The 19,068-nt window shown below is 47.8% G+C and overlaps 1 protein-coding gene across 1 annotated transcript in view; it reads left to right on the top strand.

Annotated features, from left to right (window-relative positions):
- PLEC (plectin) overlaps positions 1-19,068 on the top strand; it is a 523,889-nt gene that overhangs the window by 223,394 nt on the left and 281,427 nt on the right. Inside the window, 8 exon segments of the mRNA XM_033935291.1 lie at positions 291-474; positions 2,208-2,365; positions 2,855-3,033; positions 5,682-5,820; positions 7,025-7,381; positions 7,607-7,690; positions 16,209-16,313; positions 16,981-17,079. Of these exon segments, the coding sequence (XP_033791182.1) occupies positions 291-474; positions 2,208-2,365; positions 2,855-3,033; positions 5,682-5,820; positions 7,025-7,381; positions 7,607-7,690; positions 16,209-16,313; positions 16,981-17,079 (1,305 nt within the window).

Below are 19,068 nucleotides of genomic sequence, written 5' to 3'. Positions count from 1 at the left end.
GCACCGCGTATAGAATCAGCCCCTTACTGTATAAGGCTGTCGCTGCTTGTAGGTTTATGATGAGGATTATGAGATGGACCAAACCAATGCAGTCCGAGGTCTTACACGGTAAGAGGCATCTATTGTCTTTCAGTGGGAAAGCGCTCTGAAGATTTGTAGCATTTGAATATTTTTTTAAATGTTGTCCCCCCCCCCAAACTGATTTTCTATTGCCACTGTGCTGATGGGATAGGATGGGTGTATGGAAGAGCCTGGCTCCAGGTGCATTATGGCTTCATCTATCCCCGCAGTTCCGCACTATGAAGCCCGAGGATTACAAGCAGGCCCTGCGGAATCTGGAGACGCATTACCAGGAGTTCATGCGGGACTCCCAGGATTCAGAGAACTTCCTGCCTGATGACCGCATGCAGATAGAGCGCGAGTACAACAACTGTATCCAGAAATACGAACAGCTGCTGCGCACTCAGGAGAAAGGTAAGACCCGCAACTCCCTTCCACATCTCTTGGCCAGGATCCTGTTTCCAACAGTGGCCAACCCAGGTCCCAAGTACCTGGCAGAAACACAAATAGTAGCAACATTCCAGAGCTGAGATTGTGATGTCATAATGCCTCATTCCACCAATGCCTAAGAGCCAACCTCAGCAGTGATGTCACAAAGGCTCACATGAGAACATAAGAGTTGCCGTACTGGGACAGACTGAAGGTCCATCAAGCCCAGTGGCCAAATCAGGTCCCAAGTACCTGGCAGAAACCCAAATAGTAGCAACATTCCAGAGCTGAGATTGTGATGTCATAATGCCTCATTCCACCAATGCCTAAGAGCCAACCTCAGCAGTGATGTCACAATGGCTCACATGAGAACATAAGAATTGCCATACTGGGACAGACCGAAGGTCCATCGAGCCCAGTATCCTGTTTCCAATAGTGGGAAACCCAGGTCCCAGAGCTGAAAATCCAAGTTTGCTTAAGTTAGGATAACTGCTCATAAAAAAAAATAAAACTAAAAGGACCAATCACGTCAAAGAATGATGCTTGTCTGGGCGGTTGTATCCTTACGCACACAGACGCCCATAACATTGACAGACTCTTGCGTGTGCGACGTATTTGTCATCTATTCTAGGGAATTTTAAAAAATAAAGTCAAATTCTGGACTCTCTCATGCAATACCTGAAAACTCGTTGAGGCACCCAGTTTGAGAGACAGTGACATAAGGAGTAAGATTAATGCAGGAAAATCGGAAGTAAAAGGTAGCGCTCAAACTCATGGCCTGGGGGCCATATGCGGCCCACCAAGCACTATTTTGAGGCCCTCGGTCTGTTTATCATAATCACAAAAGTAAAATAAAACAGTTTCGGGGATTCCTCCGTGCACCCTGACCGGTGACTCTCGAGCGCGGTTGATTGTGGTTTGTCTGTTGGGTGCTAGGTGTGTGGCTGTTGTGGCTTGTGCGGATTGTTTGTGCTGGATAGTTCTGTCTGTTGGCTGGTTGGGTGATTGTAGGATGTGGGGTTTCTACTAACGGAAAAATGTTTTTGCAGTCTTCCTTCTCTTGAGGAGGATGCTTTCGGGGGCATCGAGTGTGTGTTTCTCCGTGACGGCTGTTACGATTGCTCCTCCTTTGCTATGAGGCATCTATATTTCCTACTGTTTCGCTTTGTTGTTGTACCTGTTCTGTGGTCATGTGCCTGACCACTGTTGTGTATATTTGACTGCTTTTTCAATAAAAAATTATATTAAAAAAATAAAAAAAATAAAAAACAGTTTCTTGATCATATGTCTCTTTAGCTATAAATGACCATATTATTAGTTAGACTTAGCCAAAAGGAAAGATTTATAAACTATAAAGAGTTTTACCTCATGCAAAATTGTCATTTCTTTAATAAGACGTTAACTACCATATTTTTTCTGAGGCCCTCCAAGTACTGACAAATCCAAACTGTGGCCCTGCAAAGGCTTTGACTTTGAGACCACTGCGCTAAAGGATATCCAGACTTATTACTTCGGCCTCACATTGCCCATAATTGAGTCTATTGCCCACTGCCATGGTATCCTAGACTCACCCCCGTTCAACTCGCAAATGCACGTCCACTGAGTTGTGTAACCCTACTCACCATTGTAAGCTCCAGACAGGTACGCACAAGTAGGAGAGACTGCTGGACAACCCTCGACTGTGACAGTAAAAATGTGCTTTGATTCTGACTCTGCAGGGGAGCAGGATGAGGTGACCTGCAAGAACTACATCTCACAGCTGAAGGACATCCGACTACAGCTGGAGGGTTGCGAGTCCCGCACCATCCACAAGATCCGGACACCCATGGAGAAAGATCCCATCAAGGAGTGCTCACAGAGGATCAGCGAGCAGCAGGTGAGCCCTCAGCCAATCAGAGAAGCAAGTGAGACCCCCCCCACCACCACACCCCATAAGTACACCCTCACATTCTGCTCAGAGCAGACCAACGAGCAGCAGGTGAACCCCACATTAAAATATACGCCCTCAGCCAGACAGAGCAGTAAATGAGCGCCCCCTCCCCCACTACGTACGCCCTCACACTGCTGTTGGTGGATCAGTGAGCAGCAAGTGAGTCCCCACCACGCCAATAAACACACACTCGCATGGCTCACAGCAAATCAGCGAGCAGAAATTAGATCTCCCAATACGTTCATCCTTTCCCTCTGCTCATCTTCATGGCTTATTTCTCCTGCAAGTCTCTCTCTCTTTACTGAGACAAACCACTGAAGCAGTAGACACTAGTTAGAGATTTGATCGAATTCTAATTTTTCTCTCTCCTACCTTCTTCCCTTCTCTTTCTCATGTTTCTGCTTCCCTCTTCCATTGGTTTTAATTCCTAAACAGCAAATCCACTTTGAACTGGAGGGCATCAAGAAAAACCTGAATAAGGTCAGCGAGAAGACACTGAAGGTTTTGGCTCAGAAGGAGCAGTCCTCATCCAGCCCCTTACTGCGCACGGAACATGAGATCACTCATCAAAAAATGGACCAAGTCTACAGCCTTTCCTCCATCTACCTAGAGAAGTAAGTCAGGACTACAGCCTCTCCTCCTTCTACTTGCCTAAATCAGGGCTACAGCCTCTCCTCCTCCTACTTGCCTAAGTCAGGACTACAGCCTCTCCTCCTCCTACTTGCCTAAGTCAGGACTACAGCCTCTCCTCCTCCTACTTGCCTAAGTCAGGACTACAGCCTCTCCTCCTTCTACTTGCCTAAGTCAGGACTACAGCCTCTCCTCCTCCTACTTGCCTAAGTCAGGACTACAGCCTCTCCTCCTTCTACTTGCTTAAGTCAGGACTACAGCCTCTCCTTCTACTTGCCTAACTCAGGGCTACAGCCTCTCCTCCTCCTACTTGCCTAAGTCAGGACTACAGCCTCTCCTCCTACTTGCCTAAGTCAGGACTACAGTCTCTCCTCCTTCTACTTGCCTAAGTCAGGGCTACAGCCTCTCCTCTTTCTACTTGCCTAAGTCAGGACTACAGCCTCTCCTCCTTCTACTTGCCTAAGTCAGGGCTACAGCCTCTCCTCCTTCTACTTGCCTAAGTCAGGGCTACCACCTCTCCTCCTTCTACTTGCCTAAGTCAGGACTACAGCCTCTCCTCCTTCTACTGGCCTAAGTCAGGACTACAGCCTCTCCTTCTTTTACTTGCCTAAGTCAGGGCTACAGCCTCTCTTCCTTCTACTTGCCTAAGTCAGGGCTACAGCCTCTCCTCCTTCTACTTGCCTAAGCCAGGACTACAGCCTCTCCTCCTTCTACTTGCCTAAGTCAGGACTACAGCCTCTCCTCCTTCTACTTGCCTAAGTCAGGGCTACAGCCTCTCCTCCTTCTACTTGCCTAAGTCAGGGCTACCGCCTCTCCTCCTTCTACTTGCCTAAGTCAGGCCTACCGCCTCTCCTCCTTCTACTTGCCTAAGTCAGGACTACAGCCTTTCCTCCTTCTACTTGCCTAAGTCAGGCCTACCGCCTCTCCTCCTTCTACTTGCCTAAGTCAGGACTACAGCCTTCCCTCCTTCTACTTGCCTAAGTCAGGGCTACAGCCTCTCCTCCTTCTACTTGCCAAAGTCAGGGCTACAGCCTCTCCTCCTTCTACTTGCCAAAGTCAGGACTACAGCCTCTCCTACTTCTACTTGCCCAAGTCTGGGCTACAGCCTCTCCTCCTTCTACTTGCCTAAGTCAGGAATACAGCCTCTCCTCCTTCTACTTGCCTAAGTCAGGGCTACAGCCTCTCCTCCTTCTACTTGCCTAAGTCAGGTCTACAGCCTCTCCTCCTTCTACTTGCCTAAGTCAGGTCTACAGCCTCTCCTCCTTCTACTTGCCTAAGTCAGGACTACAGCCTCTCCTCCTTCTACTTGCCTAAGTCAGGGCTACAGCCTCTCCTCCTTCTACTTGCCTAAGTCAGGGCTACCGCCTCTCCTCCTTCTACTTGCCTAAGTCAGGACTACAGCCTCTCCTCCTTCTACTTGCTTAAGTCAGGACTACAGCCTCTCCTCCTTCTACTTGCCTAAGTCAGGACTACAGCCTCTCCTCCTCCTACTTGCCTAAGTCAGGACTACAGCCTCTCCTCCTCCTACTTGTCTAAGTCAGGACTACAGCCTCTCCTCCTACTTGCCTAAGTCAGGACTACAGCCTCTCCTCCTTCTACTTGCCTAAGTCAGGACTACAGCCTCTCCTTCTACTTGCCTAAGTCAGGACTACATCCTCTCCTCCTCCTACTTGTCTAAGTCAGGACTACAGCCTCTCCTCCTACTTGCCTAAGTCAGGACTACCGCCTCTCCTCCTCCTACTTGTCTAAGTCAGGACTACAGCCTCTCCTCCTTCTACTTGCCTAAGTCAGGACTACAGCCTCTCCTCCTTCTACTTGCCTAAGTCAGGACTACAGCCTCTCCTCCTTCTACTTGCCTAAGTCAGGACTACAGCCTCTCCTTCTACTTGCCTAAGTCAGGACTACAGCCTCTCCTTCTACTTGCCTAAGTCAGGACTACAGCCTCTCCTCCTCCTACTTGTCTAAGTCAGGACTACAGCCTCTCCTTCTACTTGCCTAAGTCAGGACTACTGTCTCCCCAGTTTACTCTGGTTAAGTTATGTTAGGTAGTTGTCCCAGCTTTACAGGTATTTGTTATTTTTGTTGTAGAAATGTTACTGTTAAAATAAAACCCTCTAGAGGCAGTTTTCAGAATATTTTTCTTGGGTTAAAGAAACCTGCCTTCCAAAAATTGCTCCCCCCACCAACACTCTTTTTTTCCATAGGGGAAAGTGTTGTTGGATCCATTCTTGCAGTGTTTTAATTTCTTGTGTATACTTCCCAGAAGAACATTTGCATGTGAAAACTTTGTAGCAGTTTTGTGGAGCTGCTGTCCCTGCCACAAAATACATTTTCAAAGGAATACTCCCTGGCGCATTCCCCTTTGATCCGGTTTGATGTCCATACCACGATAAGAATGGCTCTCTGTTACTGCCAGCGAGGTGGGGGTTATTTAAACAGGAACAGCAAGCTGGGTTATGAGTGCCCTGTATCCTCTTGTGGGGTACTGGGCTTCAGCCAGCTTAGGGTCACTTTTACAGTTTAAATGTTTCTTTCATGGTTCCAAATGTTCTGTGTCTAGACCCAGGGTCCAGAACACAGAGAATTGCTGAATCAAAGCTGCTTCTGTAACTTCATATCTGCCGGTTTGCAGGCTGAAGACCATAAACCTGGTGATCCGGAGCACACAAGGAGCAGAGGAAGTGGTTAGGACCTATGAAGACCAGTTAAAGGAGGTGCATGCCGTCCCCTCAGATAGCAAGGAGCTGGAAGCTACCAAGGCTGAGCTGAAGGTGAGACTCCTGGGAGCGCTAACAAAAGGCCACGTGACCCAGGGTTGAGAGGGAGACGGGGGTTTTTCATTTCAGTGAGACCCCCACCACCACACCGTAAATGCACCTTCACATTCTGCTCGCAACAGACCAGCGAGAGCAGCAGGTGAACCCCCACACTAAAAAAATGCACCCTCACACTCTGCTCTCAGCCAATCAGAGCAGTAAGTGAGCACCCCACCCCACCCCTCCAATATGTAGACCCTCACATTGCTCTTGGTAGATCAGTGAGCAGCAAGTGATTCTGGCCTTGAGGTGCACTTAGATAAGAGAGATGTATCTTGACGTTGGTACTGTTCTGGGGGGTCCCTGATGAGGGGGAGACTGATAAGATCTTATTGTGTGGTAGGGTTGAGGGATACTAGCTGTCCTGTCCTAACTGGGGAAGAATTAGGGACTTGTGTCTCATGGGCTGGCCGTCATTCTCACCCTAAGATGCACTGGAAATCCCATTATGACAAATGGGTTCAACTTCCCTTCCTTACAATGCCTGGAGAAAATCCCACCTTATTAGCGGCCTTGGGGTTTACAGGGAAGGATCCCAGTGGACAGCAGCAGGAAATCGCATCTTGATGAAGGCTCTTTATGCCATCCACACCAAAGTCTGGTGTAGAATAAGCTAATATGGAATGGGACAAGATGGGCAGCTCCTAAATGTTCCCATTTGCTGGTTTTACGAAAGGTTTGGACAAGTTCCTGTAGTCTGTTATTGAGAAAGACATAGGGAAAGCCACTGCTTACCCTGGATCAGTAACATGGAGTGTTGCTACTACAGTGAAACCTTGGTTTGCGAGCATAATTCGTTCCGGAAGCATGCTTGTAATCCAAAGCACTCGTATGTCAAAGGGAATTTCCCCCTAGGAAATAATGGAAACTCAGACGATTCGTTCCACAACCCAAAAACTTCAATATAAAATACTATATGTACTCATATTGCAAGACATTGCTTGTATATCAAGTTAAAATGTAATCAAATGTTTTGCTTGTCTTGCAAAACACTTGCAATCCAAGGTTTTACTGTATTTGGGTTTTGGCCAGGTACTAGGGACCTGAATTGGCCACCATGAGAACAGGCTACTGGGCTTGATGGACCATTGGTCTGACCCAGTAAGGCTGTTCTTATGTTCTAAGTCTTGACACGAGGCTCTTTCATTTTCTTCCACAGAAATTACGTAGCCAGGTGGAAGGTCACCAGCCTCTTTTCAACACTCTGGAGGCTGATCTGAACAAAGCCAAGGACGTGAATGAGCAGATGCTGAGGTCCCACAGTGAGCGGGATGTGGACCTGGATCGGTATCGAGAGAAGGTGCAGCAGCTCTTGGAGCGCTGGCAGGCCATCCTAGTTCAGATTGACCTGCGGCAGCGGGAGTTGGACCAACTGGGACGGCAGTTACGGTACTACCGGGAGACCTATGAGTGGCTGATCAAATGGATCAAGGATGCAAAGCAGAGGCAGGAGCAGATCCAGTCGGTGCCTATCACGGACAGCAAGACCATGAAGGAACACCTCTTGCAAGAGAAGGTAACCGCCCTTCATTACTTGTCAGGTGACCCGAAAACTGGAAAAGGGCTAAGAAATGTGGGTGTTTCTTGTCAAGTGACATGGTAGACTAAAGGGTAAGGCGGGTCGAATATCTTTTATTTGGGACATGGAACAGGTGTTGCTTGGGCACAAAGAAGGATCACGTGGATTTGTTGAATTATAACTGTATAACGAACACTATACTTTGGCCCCATGTCTTCACAGAAACTTCTGGACGAGATTGAGAGTAACAGAGACAAGGTCGATGAGTGTCAGAAATATGCCAAGCAGTATATCGATGCCATCAAGGTAAGATCGTGCCTCCATGTCTGTCTCATCTATTACTACCGAAGATGCTGCTTTGACGCTCTCCTGCCACAGCCGAAAGACCAGCAATCCCTGTGGAAGGACTGTATGCTCAACTGCGTGCCAGAACCCAACTGCCCTAGAAATCTCTCATGTAGATCACGTCTCCACTTAGCTGGAGAAACTGGGGCCTTGGAGGATCTGCTGTGTACTCTTATACGTATGCTCTAGATAAATTGAGGAGCTGGATGGGATTTTTTGCTTTCTGGCTTGCTTCCCTATTACTAATCTCTTCTTTTTGGTGCATTGACCTGTTTTATCCAGAGCAGACCATTTACTTTACCAGGTACGTGGGGATTTTGGCTGCTGTATTGGAAGCACTGATTTGAGTCCAGCAGACTACCGTATTTTCACGCAAATAACACGCACCCGTATAAAACGCGCACACGTGTATAGCGCGCAGAAATCACGATGATAAGCACAAAAACTTTGGTATAACGCGCTCACGATTATACCGCGCATGCTGCCCGACTCTCCGTTCACCCCCCTGACTTCCGTGCACTGCCCCGCCTCTCCGTGCGCTGTCCCGACTCTCCGTTCACCCCCCCTGACTTCCGTGCACTGCCCCGACTTTCCGTGCGCTGTCCCGACTCTCCGTTCACCCCCCCTGACTTCCGTGCACTGCCCTGAATTTCCGTGCGCTGTCCCGACTCTCCGTTCACCCCCCCTGACTTCCGTGCACTGCCCTGAATTTCCGTGCGCTGTCCCGACTCTCCGTTCACCCCCCCTGACTTCCGTGCACTGCCCCGCCTCTCCGTGCGCTGTCCCGACTCTCCGTTCTCCCCCCCCTGACTTCCGTGCACTGCCCCGCCTCTCCGTGCGCTGTCCCGACTCTCCGTTCACCCCCCCCTGACTTCCGTGCACTGTCCCCCCTTGAAGGTCTGTCCCCATCCTGAAAGCCTGATGCCCCCCCCCCCCGACGTCCGATACATCCCTCCCCCCGAAGGACCGCCGACTCCCCAACAATATCGGGCCAGGCGGGAGCCCAAATCCTCCTGGCCACGGCGACCCCCCTACCCCCCCCCCGCACTACATTACGGGCAGGAGGGATCCCAGGCCCTCCTGCCCTCGACGCAAACCCCCCTCCCCCCAACGACCGCCCCCCCCCCAAGAACCTCCGACCGCCCCCCCAGCCGACCCGCGACCCCCCCTGGCGACCCCCACGACCCCCCCACCCCCCTTCCCCGTACCTTTGGTAGTTGGGCCAGAAGGGAGCCCAAACCCTCCTGGCCACGGCGACCCCCTAACCCCACCCCGCACTACATTACGGGCAGGAGGGATCCCAGGCCCTCCTGCCCTCGACGCAAACCCCCCTCCCCCCCAACGACCGCCCCCCCCAAGAACCTCCGACCGCTCCCCCAGCCGACCCGCGACCCCCCTGGCGACCCCCCCCCCCCCCCTTCCCCGTACCTTTGGTAGTTGGCCGGACAGACGGGAGCCAAACCCGCCTGTCCGGCAGGCAGCCAACGAAGGAATGAGGCCGGATTGGCCCATCCGTCCTAAAGCTCCGCCTACTGGTGGGGCCTAAGGCGCGTGGGCCAATCAGAATAGGCCCTGGAGCCTTAGGTCCCACCTGGGGGCGCGGCCTGAGGCACATGGTCGGGTTGGGCCCATGTGCCTCAGGCCGCGCCCCCAGGTGGGACCTAAGGCTCCAGGGCCTATTCTGATTGGCCCACGCGCCTTAGGCCCCACCAGTAGGCGGAGCTTTAGGACGGATGGGCCAATCCGGCCTCATTCCTTCGTTGGCTGCCTGCCGGACAGGCGGGTTTGGCTCCCGTCTGTCCGGCCAACTTCCAAAGGTACGGGGAAGGGGGGTGGGGGGGTCGTGGGGGTCGGCCAGGGGGGTCGCGGGTCGGCTGGGGGGGCGGTCGGAGGTTCTTGGGGGGGGGGACGGTCGTTGGGGGGAGGGGGGTTTGCGTCGAGGGCAGGAGGGCCTGGGATCCCTCCTGCCCGTAATGTAGTGCGGGGTGGGGTTAGGGGGTCGCCGTGGCCAGGAGGGTTTGGGCTCCCTTCTGGCCCGATATTGTCGGGAAGTCGGCGGTCCTTCGGGGTGGGGGTGCGAGTGGTCCTGCCGGGGGGGGGGGGATGTATCGGACGTCGGGGAGTCGGCCGGGCAAGAGGGCTTGGGCTCCCTCTTGCTCCGATCGTGGATGCGGGTGCGGGTGGGAGCGCGTGCGAGTGGTCGTTCGGGGTGGGGGTGCGAGTGGTCCTGCTGGGGGGGTGAATCGGGCGTCGGGCGGGGTGGGAACTATGTTTGAAAACTTTCGTATACCGCGCTCACGCATATAGCGCGCGAGGGGTATGCGCGGTAGGTAAAAACGCGTATAACGCGCGCGTTATATGCGTGAAAATACGGTAATGAACGTAGATAAAGACCATATGGCCCATCCATGCCATCTACTATCCCTTAGAGATCCAAGCGTTGTTGAATTCAGATACATTTATTCAGTATTTTTTTTTTTTTAGTTCATTCAGTTTTATTGATTTTATAAGAAAATAAAATTCCAACAATAGAGTGCTCCCAAAAGGAGAGCACATAAGAACAAATATTAACACTTGCCTAGTACATTAAATTGCAGAGAATGGGAAATTATACATATGCAATACAAGTAAAATAGAAATACCAATACTCATGATAAATTACAAAGGTATCTGAACAAGTAAGATAGACAATGATAATAATAAAGACAATGAAGAGCAGTAAATGAGTGCCAGTGCAAAATCCAGAGGGTAACGAAAAGACTAGAAGCACAAAATATGGAAATAATTATAAGGATACATGAATGAAAGATATCTCAAAGGTCAGTTTTACAGTAATCAAGTAATAGGGACCAAGTTTTGTTGTAGGAGGGTAATGAGCGGTGACGTTCAAATTTAGCGTGTAAGCAAACAGAGTTCCACCACTGATTTGCATGCAGTTTAGAGGAGTCCTTCCAATTTTGAAGGATAAGTTGAAGGGCTATGAACAACAATAAAGTCAGATTATTCAGTATTTTATTTTAGTACTAGCTGATGCTCCGGCGTTGCACGGGTATTTAATTATAGCAATAACACTGTAAATGGATTCAAATAAAGATACTTTATAGTGGTGAATGAAATTATTTTTTTACAGCTTAATAAAAAGTACAATATTCAAATTATAATATGAAATATTTGACAAAATGAATATAATACAACTAACACAAAACTTGATTATAAACAACATTTTTAGTTTCACCTCCAGGAGCAAGAACATATAAATTCTTGGGTGAAGAGACCCCCAGAACATATCACCCCAGGTAGTGAGGGATCTGCATACCAAGTTTCGTTCAAATCGGTCAAGCCGTTTTTGCGTGATCGCGGCACATACACACACACATACACACATACATACCTCCGATTTTATATATATAGATTTATATAGCACTTATGGCCTAAGTGGTTTACATTCAGGCACTCAAGCATTTTTCCCTGTGTGTCCTGGGGGGGTTCACAATCTACCTAATGTACCTGGGGCAATGGGGGGATTAAGTGACTTGCCCAGGGTCATGAACAGTATGGATTTGAACCCACAACCTCAGGGTGCTGAGGCTGTAGCGTTAACCACTGCGCCACTCAAGAAATCAAAATGTAGCAGAAGTGATCCAAATGTAGGACAATCCAGCCATTGTGACATCACAGATGAGGTTGGCTCTTATTGGTGGAATGAGGCATTATGATGTCACAATACCAGCTCTGGTTATCAGAGGCTGAAACGTTTCACACTATTTATTCATTCAGTTTTCTATGTCGTTCTCTCAGGGGAGCTCAGAATTGTTTACATGAATTTATTCCGGTACTCAAGCATTTTTCTCTGTCTATCCTGGTGGGCTCACATCTACCTAATGTACCTGGGGCAATGGGTGGGTTAAGTGAGTTGCCCAGGGTCACAAGGAGCAGCGTGAGATTTGAACCCACAACCTCAGGGAGCTGAGGCTGTATCTCTAACCACTGTGCCACATACTCCCATGTTTCATCTCTACCGCCTGTAGGGGAAGCCGTTCCACGTATTCACCACCCTGAGGTTATTCCTTAGTCTGTCCCCTTTCACCTTCATCCTGTGCCAGTTAGGATCTAGTTGATAAAGAGACTTTCTGCTGCTGTAAAATCCCTTTACCAATCTGACCCATAAACTTAAAAGGAGAGGAATTGGCAACTCCTGAATGAGCGCACTGTTAAGTAGACAGCCCTATTCTGGTAGGATACAGAAACAATGTGTTCTCCCCTTCTCTGGATTTCTGTTCAGTACATTCTGCGAGAGAAGGAAGTTAGATGAGCTTCACACCTGAGATCTGTTCAAATTCTTGGATGAGAGCAACTGAGGGTCCTGTATTGGCTGTCGATGTATGTTGCTGGGAGGAATGGCCCCTCCCCGTTCCTCAGCTTAGCTATGTAGAAGCATAGACTGGATGGACCACGCAGGACCACGCAGCACCAAGGATGTGCTGAGACTGGAGTCGGTGCAAAGAATGGCCACCCGGATGGTCTCGGGACTCAAGGATCTACCGTACGAAAAACGGCTTGACAAATTACAGCTATACTCGCTCGAGGAGCGCAGAGAGAGGGGGGACATGATCGAGACGTTCAAGTATCTTACGGGCCGCATCGAGGCGGAGGAAGATATCTTCTTTTTCAAGGGTCCCACGACAACAAGAGGGCATCCGTTGAAAATCAGGGGCGGGAAACTACGAGGTGACACCAGGAAATTCTTTTTCACTGAAAGAGTGGTTGATCGCTGGAATAGTCTTCCACTACAGGTGATTGAGGCCAGCAGCGTGCCTGATTTTAAGGCCAAATGGGATCGGCACATGGGATCTCTTCACAGGGCAAAGGTAGGGGAGGGACATTAAGGTGGGCAGACTAGATGGGCCGTGGGCCCTTATCTGCCGTCTATTGTTTCTATGTTTCTAGGTCTTTATCTGCCGTCATTTACTGTGTTACTATATCACAGAAGGTTGCCTTTGAAAACAAAATGGAGTAGGAGGCAGGTTTACAGATAGGGAAAATGCTTGAGTACCTGATTGTAAGTCGCTTTGATACCTTAAAAGGTGGTATTTAAATACCTAAGCCTCAGGCTCAATTATCTAAGGGCCTGTTTTTATAACAGGACAGCTAGAAGAGAAGTCCGCAAAGGTGTCTGTTTTATAAAGCCCTTTCACAGAGTCTTCAAAATGATCAAGTAATCTACATTTTGAGCTGGAAAATTAAGATATAGGAGAGACAACATTAAGTCAATTCTAATTAAAATGCAAAAGAGAAAAAAAAGATTGTAAAACTTAAAATACAATTATAAAAGCAGCAACTGCAAATTTGCAAATCTCTCCCCCAACAATACTTACCCCCTTCTTATACGAAACTGCAATAGCAGTTTCTAGCGCAGGGAGCCCGTGCTCTCCCGACACTCATAGGAACTCAGTGAGCATCGGGAGCAGCGCGGGCCATTCAGCGCAGCTCGCCGTGCTAGAAACTGCTATCGCAGTTTGGTAAAAGGAGGCCTAAATATCCCCTGATTGAAGAAAGCAATTAAGAGTATGCCAATTCAAAAAGATACGTCTTTAATTGCCAATTTTCATTGATTGTCAATAAACCTCAGACTTGCCAGTTTCCTAAGTCCACCTTGCTGGTTTTGATTACCAGGATTTGTTTGTTCCCCCTAATACTGTGCAAAATATAAAGATAGCAGATGTAAATATGAAAAAACTGAAAAAGACCAATCGCCACTTTACAAATAAAACAAAAAATGGAAACTAAGAACATATCATTTGATTGGATTAATCCATTTCAGAGGCCAAAACCTCTTTTCTCATGTCTGTACATTATACTACTGTTATGAGATCCTGTCCTGACCTGAGGAAGGGGGTTTTGGTATCTAAAAGTTAATTTTAAAAATGCATTAAAATTAATCCAATAAAAAGATGATCTTATTTCCATTTTTCTTTTTCTGTCTCCAATCCCTTCCCATCCTCTAACATCCCTCTTCTCCTTTCCTTCTCTCCTTCCCACTCCACCCCACTCAGTGGTCTGGCATCTCTGTCTGCTACCCTTCCCCCCCCCCATGCCCCGGCATCTCTCTCCTCTCCTTCCCTTCCATCTCTCCCTCCCCTCCATTCTCTGGAATAGCCTTTCCTTCCTTTCCCTTCCTCCCTTCTCGATGGTCTGGCATCTCTGTGTCCTTCCCTTCCCTCCTCCATGCCCTGGCATCTCTCTTCTTCTTCCCTTCCATCTTCCCCTTCCCCTCCATGCTCTGGCATCTCCTCTCCTTCCTTTCCCTCCCTCCCTATGGTCTGGCATCACTCTCTCCTCTCCCTTCCCTTCCTTCTCCCTCCCCACTCAATTGGACGGCTTTCTTCCTTACCCCTCCCTCCTTCAAGTTGGGTGCATGATTTTTCTACCCACCCACCCTCCCCTGTTTGATGCCTTTCTCTCTCTCATCGTCAGCAGCATTCACAACTCCTTGCTATGCTGGCGTCAGGCCTTCCTCTCTGCTGGGTCCTGCCTAATTCCTGCTTCCTAACAAGGTATCTAGGAACCTGCATTTAGGTGAATGAAAAGCAGGCCTATATTTGGACATCCACATTTAATACTTTTTCTGTCAGAGGTTTGGCTGAAAATTCTCCTAAATTCAGATAGTCAGACTAAAGCAATGAGGGAAATAGAAGGGCTGTCAATACTTAAAAATGTCCAGATAAGTTTCAGATTTTATTAAAATAAACTAAACCTTAAGTTTATATACCACATCCTCTCCATAAAGATAGACCTCGGCATGGTTTACAGGTACTTTAATAAATGAGGGAAGAACATAATAAGAATTAGTGGTTATTAAGAGGGTAGTGAGCTTTACATTTTAGAGAAAAGCCAAGTTTTCAGACGCTTTGGGAATAATTGGAAGAAGCCCAGATTCCGCAGCAGGGCAGGAAGGTTATTCCGAAGCTCAGTGATTTTGAAGAAAAGAGATTTCCCAAATTTTCCTTAATAGATGATGCCTCTCTGCGTTCTTCCGATCAAAATTTATTAACTGTGCCCTCTTTGAAAATCATTGGAACGAGAAGAGCAGATATGTTTACTGTTGCAGGTCCACAATGGTGGAACTCCCTTCCCCAGTATATTAGAATAGAACGTGACATTTCAGCATTCAAAAAGTTATTAAAAACTTACTTGTTTGGGGATGCTTTGATCTCTAAACTTCAAAATTTTTCAATTCTATTTTAATTAATATTTATGAAGTGTGCTTTGAATAATTTTTACCCTTCCTTTTGTACTTCCCTTTTTTTCTACACCCTAATTGTAACTCTACCCCCTTTCCTATCTTTCATGTTAGTCTTTATTGGATTTTATTGTTATTATGCTAAAGTTTTTTATTATTATGTACATCGCCTAGAAATTTTAAATAGGCGATTCATCAAAAAGTGAAAATAAACTTGAAACTTGATAAACCTTTTAACGAGGGGAAAGATAGTTTAAGTTTTTGGGTGGATCTGGTAATGTCAGGTCTTGAAGAATTCCAAGATAATGGAATTAGGGGAGGAAGAATGCCATGTAGGATCTTGAATGTTAGGCAGGTACATTGAAAGTGAACCCTAGAAATCACCGGAAGCCAGTGAAGTTTTGACAGAAGCGGGGAAACATGATCGAATTTGCTTTTTGCGAAGATCAACCTAGCCGCAGTGTTCCGGATCCGCTGAAGTCTTTGAAGATTGTTCTTGGTTAGACTTAGATAGACGGAATTACAATAGTCCAGTCTGGAAAGAATGATTGATTGTACAAGGACAGCAAAATGTTGTTGGCAGAAGTAGGATCTCACTTTCCTCAACATGTGAAGACTAAAAAAACATTTTTTTTTACCAGAGAGTTGAGATGATCATTAAAGGAAAGTATAGAGTTAATAATGATGCCCAAAACTTTGCTTGAGAATTCGATCTGCAGTGAGGGACCAGAAGGTAGTGATTTGTTGAAAAATTCCAATACCTTATCAATCCAAGTGAAATTAAAGAAACTTTTGAATTTTCATTTATGCATTTGGGGATATGTAATGTGCTTTTCGCATAGAGAGCAGTGATGAAGATATTATCTTGTTATAAAAATGAAGCACATCGATCCGTCTGTTTAAAAATTATCACATGTTTAGAGAATTTTTTTTAATATATTTATTAATTTTTAAAGAAACTAATCAGTACATATAGGAATACATACAGAAACAGTTATAAAAACAGCACTAATGATATTTTACATAATTTTTTAGAGAATAATTTAATAACAGTGCCACCCCTAATTTCACACTGTTCCTTCTTCCCCCAAACCAAGAAGAGAACAGGTGGGAGAGCAGGTGGCACTTATCGGTGGTATCTGTAGATCCGGAAAGTCACAGGACTGAGCTTTAAATCCTTGAAAGGTTTTCAGCTTCTTTGATACAGTCTCTGACCGTCTTCTGCTCTTTCTTTGGCAGGACTATGAGCTCCAGTTAGTGACGTACAAGGCACAGGTGGAGCCTGTCGCTTCTCCAGCCAAGAAACCCAAAGTCCAGTCTACATCGGACAGCATCATCCAGGAGGTAGGAAAGAAGAAAACACTGAGCGGGCTTTACTGGGTTTAAGGGCCTCGCAACAAACTTTGCCAAACGCGGTGGCTGCCTTACGCGATCCGTACGTGCCTTCACGTTCATGGCGTTCACAATTTAAGCAGTTATCGGTTGTTCCGATAGTTCGCGATCTATAGCTAAGTCATCAATTCGTGCTCGTGTTTTTGGGGTGGTGGGTCCACAATTGTGGAATGCTCTTCCTGATGTTATTTGCCGCATTGATTCTTTTTTTTGTCTTTTCGGGCTTTCTTTTTCAGAAGGGCCTTTCAAAGTTTAGGAATTCACTGCCTCTTTTACAAAGCTGCGCCAGGGGCTGCCACGCGGCAGCAGCTCTGAAGCCCTTTCAATCTCTATGAGCTTCGGGGCCGTTAGCGCAGGGCAGCGGCTAGCACGGCTTTGTAAAAGAGGCCGTCAGTGTTGATAACAGGGGTATTGTTTATGACTTTCTGTACCCGTTTATGTTTTATGCAAATGTTTCAACTGATTTGTTTTATTAGATGTTAGGGTTTGTTTGTTCTGCTTTTATGTGTGTATTTTGTGACCCACATAGATTTTTGGATAGGCGGCATATAAAGGTTTGAAATCAATAAATACTAAGCCCATGGATTGTGATGAAACACATGTCTCTCTGTGTCTTAAGTATGTAGACCTCCGGACACGCTACAGCGAGCTGACCACCCTGACCAGCCAGTATATCAAGTTCATCACTGAGACGCTGCGTCGGCTGAACGATGAGGAGGTATGAGACTGGGGTGGCAGGTCTGTAGGCTGCTTTCAGCTGTGCAAAGCGCCATCCATAGCTGCTTCACTAACTCCAGCTTGCAAGGGATCCCAGAGCCCAGTGAAGAGCAGAGCAGGGCACACGTTTCCTCACTCGCAGCTTCTGTGGAGCAAACCAGTAGCACTTCTTCCGTTCACTTCAGATAGCTGAAACAGCAGACCAAGAACTGACCGCTGACTCCCCCTGAGACTTATCTTGTACTGACCGCTGACTCCCCCTGAGATTTGCCCTGTGCTAACACTGACCGCTGACTCCCCCTGAGATTTAACCTGTGCTAATACTGACCACTGACTCCCCCTGAGATGTATCCTGTGCTAACACTGACCGCTGACTCCCCCTGAGATTTACCTTGTGCTAATACTGACCGCTGACTCCCCCTGAGATTTATCTTGTGCTAACACTGACCGCTGACTCCCCCTGAGATTTATCCTGTGCTAACACTGACCGCTGACTCCCCTTGAGATTTACCCTGTGCTAATACTGACCGCTGACTCCCCCTGAGATTTATCCTGTGCTAACACTGACCGCTGACTCCCCCTGAGATTTACCCTGTGCTAACACTGACCGCTGACTCCCCTTGAGATTTACCCTGTGCTAATACTGACCGCTGACTCCCCCTGAGATTTACCCTATGCTAATACTGACCACTGACTCCCCCTGAGACTTATCTTGTGCTAACACTGACCGCTGACTCCCCTGTGCTAACACTGACCACTGACTCCCCCTGAGATTTACCCTGTGCTAAAACTGACCACTGACTCCCCCTGAGACTTATCCTGTGCTAACACTGACCGCTGACTCCCCCTGAGATTTACCCTGTGCTAATACTGACCGCTGACTCCCCCTGAGATTTACCCTGTGCTAATACTGACCACTGACTCCCCCTGAGACTTATCCTGTGCTAACACTGACCGCTGACTCCCCTGTGCTAACACTGACCACTGACTCCCCCTGAGATTTACCCTGTGCTAAAACTGACCACTGACTCCCCCTGAGACTTATCCTGTACTGACCACTGACTCCCCCTGAGATTTACCCTGTGCTAAAACTGACCACTGACCCCCCTGAGTTTTTTCCTGTACTGACCACTGACTCCCCCTGAGATTTACCCTGTGCTAAAACTGACCGCTGACTCCCCCTGAGATTTACCTTGCAGTAACCCTGACCAGTCACCTCCAGAATTGGATGCTTCATTTGGAGACACTTCTGTTGGAAGTTTCTTCCCAGGCATTAACAAATTCAACCAAGCTGCAGCGGTCATGGGGTCACATTATGCAGCCCACAGAGACAACCCCAGGCCTCTTCGAAATGTGTGCAATGACTTACTGTTTGTTTCATCTAGGGGGCTGGGCGCTAGTGTTTTGGGCAGTAGGAGACACTTCCCAGATACACTGTGTGCGTGGAGCTCTACGCCCCACGGGGCTCGCTCGCTCTGTCTGTCTCTCTCTCTCTCTTTGCCTGTGTATTGCTCCAGTTTCGGCTGCATGCATGCAGGGAAGGTGGGATTTTAACTGTAATTAATTCTCTGCTTTCTGGCCTAGAATCGCCGTTTTTGCTTTTGATTTCTCATTTGTTTTGTGGTAACAATTCTAACTCTTCTTCCTTTTTTTTCCTTTTTAACTTTTGTTTTCTTTGTGGATTTTGCATTTGAACTTGCTTTCCCCCAAGCGCTTTGCTCAAGGAGCTATGAAAGGGTGTTTTTTGCAGTTTAGGAGCTAAAGGAAAGTAAAAAAAAAAAAAAAAGAGAAGCCGCATCCCTCTAAATTAAATACTTCCCCAAACTCCTTCCCCCTGAGGTGGTTGGTGTTCCTGCATCAGGTACTTGTCCTGCGGCATGCATGCCTGTGGGTTGCCAGTATCCCAGATCTGCATCCATCTTCCTGCCTGGCTCCTTCTCTCTCACCTCCCCCCCCCCCCCCCCCCTGCTCACTGCACCCACCTTTTTCC

This window comes from Geotrypetes seraphini, chromosome 2 (assembly GCF_902459505.1).
Source record: "Geotrypetes seraphini chromosome 2, aGeoSer1.1, whole genome shotgun sequence".
In the NCBI taxonomy this organism is placed as follows: domain Eukaryota; kingdom Metazoa; phylum Chordata; class Amphibia; order Gymnophiona; family Dermophiidae; genus Geotrypetes; species Geotrypetes seraphini.
Note: the sequence above shows the minus strand (reverse complement) of the source record. Positions and strands in the feature narration are given on the sequence as shown.